Below are 12,907 nucleotides of genomic sequence, written 5' to 3'. Positions count from 1 at the left end.
ACCACTATGAAGATTGAAGCCGCGCTGTTGGCATCACTCTGTATCATGAAGCATGAGCTAACCGACCCCCAACAATGGGGAATAAGGATATGGCACAGAACGTAAACAAATACTTTGGTGCTTGTCTTCACGGAGGAAGATACATAAAACAAACTCCCAGAAACATGCAAGAATTAAGGGTCTGGTGGGAATGAAAAAAGTAGTACTGGAGAAATTAGTGGAACTGCAATTTGATATGTACCCTAGAGCTGATGATTTACATCTCAGAGTGGTGAAAGAGGTGACTGTAGAGATAGTTGCTGAATTCATGACTATCGTCCAAAATTTTACAGATTTTGGAACTGTTCCTGCAGATTGGAAGGTAGCAAATGTAACCCTACTATTTAAGCAAGGAGGGATTGAGAAAACGGGGTCGACCTTTTAGCCTGACATCAGAAACAGGGAAATGCTCTATTATAAAGGATGTAATAACTGAGCGCTTAGAAAATTATTGTAAGGTTTGGCAGAGTCAATCTGGATTTAAGAAAGGAAAATCATGTTTGACAAACCTTTGTTGTGGAATTCTCCCAAGCCCACACCGGCAGGTAGATGGCGGAAATGGGGGGGTAAATATGACAGGAGGTGCAGAAGTCGGTTTTGTGCCAGCATGAATTTACAGTGGGATCGTCCACTGGTGCCCGCCATGGCTGGTCAGAAAGCCTGCCCAAGGCCAGCATCACCATCATTTGCATCTCATTAACAGGATGCAGATGAAGGCCCAATTCCTCCCTACACCCATGCCAGATTCTCCGCGATACCGGAGAGAAAACGCGCCGGAGTGAAACACGTTTGGAACAACATGCGTGCAAATGTCAGGACTCATCTGAACAATGCCTGGAGTTCAGAATGGAGGACGTCCACAACTCTGTATCCTGGAACATCACAGCAGTGGGTCAGAGGCACATATTCAGGTGAACCTTCCAAATCCGCTATCTTGGAAGAGAGCCATCTTCCACCCTCAAAATGTTCCTGGATATCTACCTTCATTCTCAGGAGGTCCATCTTCTGGTCTCAGAGTGGCCCCGGAGATTCATCTTTATTTTCAGGTGGTCCACTTTTTTTCTTCAATGATCAGTCAGTGACGTTGGAGGTTTTTTCAAGATGGCACTCGGACACAACGGCGGGTTACGTACCTTCAAGGCCTGCATCGTATTAGGTTGGGGCCAGATGATATGGCATGTATTCCTGCCAGCTGCTGCAGTGGGCAACATTCCACGTTCCCATACCCACCATGGCAATTTATCTCATAATGGGTGAAGACCATCCTTGGTGTTTTTTGAGGATGCACAGTGGATATGGTGGATTTGGATTTCAAAAAGCTTTGGATTAGTTCCGAACAACAGGTTGGTCCTTCAGTGTACCCGAGCAGGTGCCGAAGTGTGGAGACTAGGGGATTTTCACAGTAGTTTCATTGCAGTGTTAATGTAATCTTACTTGTGACACTAATAAAGATCATTATTATTAAATTAAAGTGCATCAGATTGGCAATAATGTACTGGCATTGTCAAGAACTGGTTAATGGACAGAAAACAGGGAGTAGGAATAAATGTGCCACTCAGTTTGTCAGGCTGTAAGTAAGGGAATACTGCTTGGGTGCATGGGCCCCAGTTATTCATAAACTTTATTAGTGATTTGTATGTGGAGATCAAATATAATATTTCCAGATTTGCTGATGACATAAAACTAGGTGGAACTGTGAGTTGTGAGAAGGATGCAAAGAGACTTCAAGATGATTTGTCCAGGCTAAGTGAGTGAACAAGAACGTGTCAGATGGAATATAATGTGAAAAAGTGAAGTTATCCACTTTGGTAGGAAACACATAAGCGCAGAGTATTCTTAAATGTTGAGAGATACGGGAACGTTCATGTCCTAAGAGACTGGAGTGTTGTTGCTCATGAGTCACTGAAAGCTAACATGAAACTGGAACAAGTAATTAGGAAGGCCAATAACCTTTATTGCAAGAGGATTTGAGTACAGGAGTAAAGATGTTGTGCTACAGTTGTTTAGAGCCTTGGTGAGACCTCACCTGGAGTATTGCCTAAGGTTTTGGTCTCCTTAGAGAAGGTGGGGTGTACTTGCCATAAAGGTCCATCAGACAGAATCCTTGGGATGACAAGATTGTCCTATGAGGAAAAATTGATGAGATTTGACCAGTATCATCTAGAGTTTCAAAGAAGGAGACAATCTCATTGAAACATACAAAATTGTTACAAGCTCGACAGGGTTGATGCAGAAAAGATATTTCACCTGGGATGCAGAAAGGATGGGTTGTCTAGAACCGGGAGGTACTGTCTCAGAATGAGAAGTAAGCCTTTTAGGACTGAGATGAGGAGGAATTTCTTCGCTTAGAGTTTTATTAATCTTTGAAATTATCTGCCCCGGAGGGCAGAAGGCTCAGTCATTGAGAATGTTCAAAGCAGGGATTTGAAGGATTTCTAGATATTAAAGACATCAAGAGATATTGAGATAGTGTGGGAAAAGAGACAAGATACTCCATGATCTGACTGATTGGCAGAGCAAGCTTGAGGGGCCAAATGGCCCTACTGCTGCTCCTATTTCCTTTATTCTTATTGAGCAGCTATGTGGGGCCTTTCATCAATCTCCTGTTTTAAAGCAGCATTATGTTTTACTTTCGTTTTATGAGGGCTGCAGGATGAATTTACTGTTAGAATAAAGAGCAAAGAGAAAGATGGATTTATCTATGCCTTTAACGGCCTTTCAAAGTCCTTCATACCAATGGAGTATTTTTGAAGTGTGTTTGCTGTTCTAATGTAGGAAGTATGGCTGCTAATTGGGACACAGCAAGCTCCCACAGCAATGAAATAAATAAACTGATAATACACTTGTAGTTTTTGTGTAGCTGCATTAAAAGTTTCATTTCATTTTCATAAATTAATAGAGAAATGTTAGATACAACATTTTTCAAAAATATAATTAATGTTAAATTCATTATCAACTTACAATTTGAAGCCGTTAATTATTATCAGTGCAAGAAGCAGACAAAATGCATTAATGGAAAAAAGAAATGTAATTGATTACTGGAACAAAAAATGGCTGTGACAAAATATGGTTTCAATGCTGCTGCATGTCCACTGCTATAGAGCAGGTATACAGGCTTGATGACAACATTGAGTCATTAAATAAGGAAATTTATTTATGTATTTAGTAGTATTGTGATGCAAAACCATCTCCCCGTCTTCACCTGCATTTATTATAACTGAACTTTAGAAACCATGGTGTCAGCCTCAAGAGATGTTTATTGTACTACAGATTATGCTGTTGGTCGTCCTGGGTGAGTGTGCTTAACACTCAATTTGGCTTTGTTTCTGTACTTAGCTCTGGAGTCGCCAGGTGTCGTTAAGACACCGCCACAAGCTTCAAGGTGAAGTTCAAAGCAATAAAACCATACACCAATTAGTAAGTCCAAACAACTGAGTTTATTATAAAACAATTATAATAACTACCCATGCACACGCTAAAAGGATTAAACTTACTCCTACCGCTAAATAAACTAATACTTATCTCGAAGGAACTGCCGGGTCAGGGAACAAGGCCTCTTACTCTGCTCTGGTCTGCAGCCTTCAGGTTGGTGTAAGTTAAAAAGGGGTCAGGAGTGCCTATCTCTGGTAGCGATCGTTGTGAGGCACTTACTTGTTGGCGGCTGCTGTCCGAACCCTCTCCTCTCTCTCGTTCAAGATCTTCTTGGCAAAAGCTGGTCCACGGAGGAGTGTTGGTCAAAGAGAGAGAAGGGCTGGAGGACTGGATCAGAAGACTGAACCATGTGTGGGACCTGTCTTTTATAGGTCCCAAGGGATCCGCGCCCCTTTGGGCAGACTCCCTTACCTGCTTGGAATCGATTGGGTCTCTTCCCAATCGATATGTTTGAATCCCCCAATAATGGGGCAGTTCCTCGGTCACTGGGGCGGTTCTTGGGACTTATTGTTTTAGGCTTCTCTGGCGCCGAAAGGCCTGGCCTCCCATTCAATGTATCGATCTGTGTTTAACTTGTTTCCATTGTATCTGGGGATCGCCCGGTATCGCCTCATTAGTATGTTAACTGGTTTCTTTTCACAGTGCTGTCTGGTTTCTGCAGCAGTCAAAACTGGTTTCTGCAGCCGTCCCAATATACAAGCGCTTTGCAAGCTGCTTGCTTTACAACATGTCCATTTTCCCTGCATTCCTTGCAATCTTCCATTTTGTGTTGGGCAGTGGCCACCCCAGGTGGCTACAATGCTAATCGGCAGACATAGCCAGAACAGCAGTTTCAAGTACCATGAATGGACTGCCCTCAAAATAAGCAATCTTCACAAAATGAGTTTAGAAGTATATAATAATAATAATCTTTATGAGTGTCACAAGTAGGCTTACATTTTCACTGCAATGAGGTTACTGTGAAAATCCCCTGGCCGCCACACTACAGCACCTGTTCGGGTACACTGAGGGAGAATTCAGAATGTCCAATTCACCGAACAAGCATGCCTTTCAGGACTTGTGGGAGGAACCGGAGCACCCAAGGGAAAACCATGCAGACGCGGGGAGAAAGTGCAGACTCCAGACAGAGAGTGACCCAAACCGGGAATCGAACCCGAGTGTCTGGTAGTGTGAAACAACAGTGCTAACCACTGTGCTACGGTGCCGCCCATATAATAAGATATTTAACTTCAGGATATTCAAATAATTTGCCTTGTTACAATCCTACTGGTAAGATGGCAGAATGGAAGATAATGTTTATCCCTCTGGCTCCATAAAAACAAATTACCTGGTCATTTTTCCCTTTGCTGTTTGTGGGATCTTGCTGTACATAAATTGACTTTTCATGTTAACCTATTGTTACAATAGCAACAACACTTCGAAGATCCTTCATTGACTGTTGAGAACTTGAAATGATCCAAGTATGTTAAAGTCACAATATAAATTACTGTTGTAATTATTTAATAAAGACTTTGGATGGGATTTTCTGGCCCTGCCTACCGCCAAGGTCATCAGGTCTCACCAAAAGTCAATGGATCTTTGGCTGGGCTGCCACATTTTCAGGGGTGGGTCCTGCCACGACGGGCCGGAAACTCCTGGCCTATGTTACAGGACAAAAGGTGTATTTAGTTATGAGGCCACTAGAACTTGTTTCTGCCATAACTCATATGTATAAGTTAAAATATTTTTTTACGCAAACTCACTGATTAATTAATCCAAACAATAGCATTAAATTTCAGGATAGCCTCTTCTAAAAAATGCACTTAGACATGGTTAAAATATATGTTCATAGGACCGTAATAAGTAGGAGCAGGAATAGACCATTCAGCTTCTTAAGCCTACTTCACCATTCGGTAAGGTCATGGCTGCCCTGATTGTGGCTTTTTTAAAGCTTAGGTGGCCCAACAACGCAAATTCAAACAAAGTTTAATTCAGCAACAAAATCAAGGGCCGCAATGCGGCTTGCAGTCCAAAGGTCCCCAACTGCAACTACCGATCATGCTGGTCCCAGTCCGGGCTCGTTTTCATAAGACGATTTTGTACGGTCATCTAATTAAGCTACATCAATCTAGGTCCCTTCATTCAAGTTATTAATATAGATCATAAATGGTGGAGGGCAGCATGGTGGCACAGTGGTAGCACTGTCGTCTCACGGCGTCGAGGTCCCTGGTTCGATCCCAGTTCTGGGTCACTGTCCGTGCGGAGTTTGCACATTCTCCCCAAGTTTGCGTGGGTTTCGCTCCCACAACCCAAAGATGTGCAAGGTAGGTGGATTGCACACGCTAAATTGCCCCTTAATTGGAAAAATTGAATTTGGTACTCTAAAAGTTAAAAAAAATAAATAAATAGTTGAGACTCCAGAACTCAACCCTGTGGCAACTTGAAATACCCTTTTATCCTGCCTCTCTGCTTCATGTTAGTTAGCAGATCCTCTGTCCATGCTAATATATTACCCGAACACAATGTGCATCTTGGGTAGTAACCATTTATGTGGCACCTTATTGAATACCTTTTGGAAATCGATGAACACTGCATCTACTGGTTCCCTGTTCCAAGCTGCTTGTTACATTCCCAAAGTACACTAATAATCAATTTATCAAACACCCTTTTGTAAATGCATGTTCAGGTTGATTAATTGTATTTTCATTTTTTTTTTTATATCCTGCTACTACCTCCTCAGTAATGGATTCAAACTTTTTCCCCAATTACAGATGTTAGACAAACTGGCCTCTGAATCTCACTTTTTTGGAATTGAGATGTTACATTTGTGATTTTCCAATCTGCTGGGACCTTTCCAGAATCTAGGAACAGCTGTCCCAGAATTTTTATACCTTGGAGTGTTTCCTGACTCTATTGTCTTACTTATCATCTATGATCAAAGGTGATTGCTCCTTCCTGGATAGCATCTACTTTGAGATCATCGTGCATGCCATACTATAAATCAGTGCTCGATCAGCTTGTTATTAGGTAAATTAATCTTCCTGTCACCTCTAACCAATTGGAAGCATCTGTTTGTTGCCATTTTCCTGTAGAGATGTTTCACAGTTGCTCTCTAACAGCTGCAACAGATTATGCCAACCGCTACTTCTGTCAGGAACAGAGATTTCAATTAATTTTTAAAATTAGTATTTCACAAATACCATTTAAAAGCCTCCAACTAAAGATAAAAAAAAGGAATAATGTATAAAATGTCTACAGTTATGCTAATACCCTCCTCTTGTACATAAGGGCTCTACTCAGCAATTTTGTTTAATTACCACCAACATACTGATAAACATAATGATGTGATTATGATAAATCATAGAAGCTTTCACTCATTATAACCCTTCAGCCTTTGTACAATAAAAGGATATATTAATTCCTCTTTCAGAATTTAGTCACTGTTTTCTTCCTTGACTATGTACAAGGCACTTGAGCTTTGGTCTAACCTACTTTTCACCATCTCTAATGAATAGCTTATCTCAAGATAGCTCTTCTGGTGTTTTACCACTTGGAAAGTGTTCAAGCTCACCTTAGAAATGTATCCACATGTACATTTGACTTTCGGAGGTTAAGATCGCAAAACACTTAGAAGGTTAACAATATCATATGATACTGACCGATTCCAATGTGATTTAAAAAAAATCCCCTACCTTTAAATTTTCTTGATTCTGTGCAAGCTAAAAGAGTAATGTTAAAGGGCAAAATTGCAGGTGGTGGAAATCTGAAACAAGAAGTGAAAATTCTAGAAACAACACAGCGCCTGGAGAGAGAAAAAGAAAGTAATAATATTTTGCACATGTATCCTTCAGGTTAGCATGGTAGCACAGTGGTTAGCACAGTTGCTTCACAGCTCCAGGATCCCAGGTTCAATTCCTGGCTTGAGTCACTGTCTCTGCGGAGTTTGCAGGTTCTCCCCTTGTCTGCGTGTGTTCCCTACTGGTGCTCCGGATTCCTCCCACAGTCCAAATATGTTCAGGTTAGGTGGATTGTCCATGCTAAATTGCCCTTCGTGTCCAAAAAGGATAGGTGGGGTTACTGAGTTACGGTGATTGTTTGGAGGTGTAAGTTGAAATGGTGTGCACTTTCCAAGGGCCGGTGCAGACTTGATGGACCTAATGGCCTCCTTCTACATTGTTAATTCTATGATAATCTTTGATAATCTCTGATAATCTAGGTCCAGACTCAAGTCATCCGAAGCCACTGCCTATCGAGACTTAGAATTAGTATAGTAAGAAGTCTTACAACACCAGGTTAAAGTCCAACAGGTTTGTTTCGAATCATTAGTTTTCGGAGCACAGCTCCTTCCTCGGGTGAAGGAGCTGTGCTCCGAAAGCTAGTGATTCGAAGCAAACCTGTTGGACTTTAACCTGGTTGTTGTAAGACTTCTTACTGTGCTCACCCCAGTCCAACGCCGGCGTCTCCACATCTTAGAATTAGTATGTAATGCATCAGCATGAGTGCTGGTCTAGTATTAATACAAGTCTCATGGCTCAAAAATCCGAATGCAAAAACTAAGATGCATGACTTGAGTGAATACAATGTTGCTATTGTTATATTGGTGTTCTGCTGATCTCAAGTCCCAATGTTCTGTATTTTCCTGCCAGTAAAATAATAGACAACAGTGAAGAACCTGATAAATTTACAACAGTAACCATAGAGCACTTGTTAACGTTTCCCAGTGATTTCTGTGCACAGTCCAATCATCTGGCTGATGATGTCTTACAGGCACAGTAATTGCTTAGTGCTGTTCGTACTATCCCAGGGTGCATATCGGTACCCAAACTGCTCAGCAAGATAATGTTGGTGCTCTGTTGCTAAAAAGCTTGATTGAAATCGGCCCTTTGTTGATTTTCAGCAATTCGAAGCAGAACACCTCATGAAGTAATTGCTATCGACAAGAAAACAAGAAAAGAGGTCAATAATTCTTTGCCACTTACCATCTCATCATATGATGGCTGAATATGCAACAGTGTTGTTAGTCTTATTGTGATATAGGGGAAGGGATGGTCGAATGTGTCTTCATCGCCAAGGTGGTGAAGATGAAAATGTACCCTCTGTTGTTGAGTAGATCTTAAGCAAACCTGAGTTCTTACAAACTGCTGAGTTAATGGTTATCTCACAAGATACATTTGCAATGCTTTGATTGATTCATTTTTAATAATTCTATGTGCCAGCTCATTCAGGTTAATATTTTTACTTAATTTATTTTAGGGAAAAATTGAAGCCCTAAATTCTGACTGGAAGAAGATTAACATTTTACTGAACGAACTGAAACAAAGGCGTCAACCTGGTGTTGGTAAGTGAAATGCTATATTTGTCTCCCAGGATGATAGTTACTAATAATTGGATGATCTTTTAATTCCCCATAATCATTAAGGTATCATTGAGCACAAGTGCTCATAGATTTAGGAAGAATATTTTACTTATAAGCATGTTAGATAATTAGGAAATCAAATGGGTTACAGTTGAGAGCTCAGTCTCCAGATTGATCAGCCCTCCAAATCCAGTTTACAGTATTAAACTTTTTGTACCTGGGTTTCTGACATGTTTCTGATCTAATTAAGGCATGTTCAACATGGCCTGATTACAACTTGTTCTCGTGCGATATTACATTTCTGTGTATATATATATTCAATTTATATCTAATGATGGTCCTATTGAATCACAGAATTGTAGCCGCGAAGGAGGCTATTCAGCCCATCATATCTGTACCAGCTCGTGAATTGAACAAATCACCAAGTGCCATTCTCTCGCCTTCTCCCCATCGCCTACACATTATTCCTTTTCAGATAAGAGCCCAATTCCCTTTTGAATGCTGCGATCGAACCTGTCTCCACCACACTCCCAAGCAGTAAATTCCACATCTTAATTACTCGCTGCCTCGAAAAGTTATTTTCTCATATCGCTTTGTTTCTTTTGCCAATTATTTTAAATCCGTGCTCTTTGATTGATCCTTTCATGAGTGAGGACAGTTTCTCCAAGATAAGAAAATCCTAACTCTCCAATCTGTCTTCACAAATGACCGGAATGGTGCCGGAATGTGGCGACTGGGGGCTTTTCACAGTAACTTAATTTCAATGTTAATGTAAACCTCCTTGTGACAATTAAGATTATTATTTTTTTTAAATTCCTTATTCCTAGAATAATTTTTGTCAACCTTTTCTGCATTCAGTCCAATGACTTCATATTCTTCCGAAAGTGCACCGTTCAGAATTGGACACAATACGTCGGTTGAGGCCGAACTAATGTATTGTACAGGTTCAACATAGCCTTCTTGTGCTTGTATTCTATAGCCCATAACTTCAGATTTCTGGGGTGTCATACCCTAGGAGGTACCCTGCACCGGGAAGCCCAGAACTCCCCATGTAAAGATTGTCTGGAAAAATTTCAAACTTCTGTTGGGCAATTACCCTGCACTGGGAACCATCTGATTTAAACAGTCTTCAGATGGTTCCAATTGCCTTACACGATTCATTACCAGGGAATGTTAGAAGCATTAAAACCATTTCAAACATAACTATCGTAATAACACGCCTGAACCCACATGGGACCCCCGCGATTACACTCTCCCCACCCTAACTACCCCATCAACCCCCTGGATTACCCCCTAACTACCAACCAGACTTCCAGCCCCAACTACGCTCCTAATTACCCGATGAACCCCCGTGCCCCATGCTAACCCTCTTGAATCCCTTACTACCCCTCCCACCCTCTGACTACTCCCCCACTGACTCCCACCCAACACTCCCCACCCCTCCCACACCAGGGACTATCCAACTCCCCCTCCCCTGGGGTCACGCAACCACACATATTGACCACCCTGCCTACACCCCTCACTCACAACCCAACCCCCCCCACTGACCACCTGATTCCCCCTTCACCAATCACCGCCCCACTGGCCGTGCCTCCCTTCCACTGATCTACCCTCCCACTGATCACCCCTCCCATTGATCACCCCCCTTCACTGACCAATCAATTCCCTATCCCCCCCTGCACCACCACCACTGATCATTCTCATCTTCCCAACCCCGCTTCTCAAAGTAGTTGGACCTTTAAGCCTAGCTGCTTGAGGGGATCTAGTGCATGATTTCCTTTCCCCCAACTCTCCTCCACTTGACTGAAGGACTCGGGAACCCAGTGTATTGCATTTTCTCACACGGCTGGAGTCAGAAGGTCAGGCAATAGGTATGGTTGCATTTCAGTGCAAATAAATAGGAGCAGATTGGTACTCCGACTGTGATTGCCACTCTCCAAAGTTCTTGCCCATCATCCCTATTAATAAAGCGTCGGATACTGTACACTTTAATAGTCACTCGCTCAACCTGTCTTGCCACCTTTAGTGAATTCTGCATACTCCCAGGTCCCTCTGTCACTGCATTGCATTTAGAGATATACCCTTTATTTTGTATTGTCTCTCCCTTTGCCTCCGACCAAAACTAATCACTTCACGTTTCTCTGCAATGAACTACATCTGCTACCTATCCACCCATTCCACCAACTTGTCTATGTCATTTTGAAGTTCTTCGCCAACGTTCTCACATTTCACAATGCTTCTGAGTTTCATAACATCAGCAAATTCTGAACATCTGTCCTGTACATCAAGATGTAGATCATCAATATATATTAGGAAATGCAACGGTCCCAAGACTGTTCCTGGGAAACTCCACTACAAGCCTTCCTCCGTTAATCACTACTCTACTTCCTGTCATTCAGCCAATTTCTTTCCAAGTTGGCCCTGTCCCTTTTATTTTCTTAAAAGTCTTTTGAGTGGTACTGTATCAAATGCCTTTTTAAAGTCTTATGCTGGAACTATATAAAACATTAGTTATTTCACAGTTTTAATACTGTGTGCAATTCTGGTCACCTCATTGCAGAAAGGATGTAATTGCACTAGAGAAAATACAGAGAAGATTTACGAGGATGTTGCCGGGGTGTAAAATTGGGACTGTGAGGAAAAATTGGATAGGCTTGGGTTATTCTCCTTGGAATCGAGGAAGCTGAGGGAAGACTTGATGCGATGTAGAAAATTGCGAGGGGCCTGGATAGACTGGATGGGAAGAGCCTATTTATCTTACCAGAGTGATCAGTGACTGGGGTCACAGATTTAAAGTGATTGATAGAAGGATGAGAGGGGAAATGAGGAAAATGTTTTTCACCAAGAGGGTTGTGAGGCCTAGAATTCACTTTATGAAGGGATAGTAGAGACAGAAACCCTCTACTAGTTTAAAAGATGTCTGAATATACACTTTATTATGGTGGCCATAAAGGACACAAGGGATCCTCAATAGATCTCCCTGTGGGCTTCATGGAATATGAATTCCCCAATTAAGCTGCAGTAGCTCGCCCAATAGGAAATATGCAGCGAGAGCTTAAAACACGCTGCTCCGAACTGGACTGGTACCCCATAGGTCCCCGGGCTTGGACTTTTGTGCTGTAAACTGGTGAAGCAGAGCAAAAACAAGTACCTTTCCGAGCAACCTTCAGAGTCGAAAACAAGCGGCTTCTCCGGTAGAGAAAAAATAGCCTCTCTTCGGTAAACTCAGACCCAATGACATTAGCAGGGAAGACTGGGCCCAATACACGGAGCGCATGTGTTACTTCTTCCAGGCTAATAATATTGTGGGAGATGAGAAAATGAAAGTAATTCTGCTGACAGCATATGGGACACAGTGTGATAAAAAGTCAAACCTACCCAGATACCCTGTACTCAAACACTTTTGATGAGCTCGTGAACCTGGTACGAAATCACGATGACCTGAAGCGCTCCATCATCCTCCAGAGATGCAGCTTTAGCATGACAGGGAGAACCCTGGGGGAACCAGTCACCGAACCTTTGACCAGGTTGAATTCGGACCATCCCTGACCAAAATGCTGCGGAACAGATTGGTGTGCGGAATAATCAATGAAACAACTCAAAAAAAATATTGGCAGAACCCAATCTGGATTTTTTTTAAACGCCACTGAAATAGCTCTGTCACTGGAAAATGCAAAGAAAGGGGCTCAGGAGCTATAAGGAACATTAGACAGCAATGTCCTCCAGTTAGGGGGAGAGTTTTCATGTAGAAATAACCATTCCTGAACTGAAGGCACTTATGTCAATATTCTATATTACATCATTGGAGCTCAGCTTGCATCCGCCAGAAGTCGAGGAAATATTATGATAGTCTTAAAGATGCCAGGGAGCCTGTTCCGGAAGGTTGCGGATGTCAGGCATTGACTACTGTAAGCAATATAAAAGGACACAGCCAAGGCAAAGCTATAGGACTGAACAAAATTTGTGTTACTCAGGGAAGAAGCCAACAGCTGCCCAGGTCCAAACCATGCAGGCCTGTCCACTTCCAGGAACCGAAACAATGCAACTAAACTGCTTCATCACGATCAAGGTCGTCGCAATGACGGTGGAACTGCTTGTAAA

At 42.1% G+C, this 12,907-nt stretch overlaps 1 protein-coding gene across 10 annotated transcripts in view; it reads left to right on the top strand.

Moving 5' to 3' along the window:
• dmd (dystrophin) overlaps positions 1-12,907 on the top strand; it is a 2,667,466-nt gene that overhangs the window by 1,982,222 nt on the left and 672,337 nt on the right. For all 10 annotated transcript variants that reach the window (XM_038802261.1, XM_038802266.1, XM_038802267.1 and 7 more), the window contains one exon: positions 8,704-8,788. In XM_038802261.1, the coding sequence (XP_038658189.1) occupies positions 8,704-8,788 (85 nt within the window). The remainder of the gene's footprint in view (positions 1-8,703; positions 8,789-12,907) is intronic.

The sequence above is a fragment of the Scyliorhinus canicula genome, chromosome 7, assembly GCF_902713615.1.
Source record: "Scyliorhinus canicula chromosome 7, sScyCan1.1, whole genome shotgun sequence".
Classification (NCBI taxonomy): domain Eukaryota; kingdom Metazoa; phylum Chordata; class Chondrichthyes; order Carcharhiniformes; family Scyliorhinidae; genus Scyliorhinus; species Scyliorhinus canicula.
The sequence above is the reverse complement of the archived record's forward strand: the minus strand, read 5'-3'. Positions and strand labels throughout refer to the sequence as shown.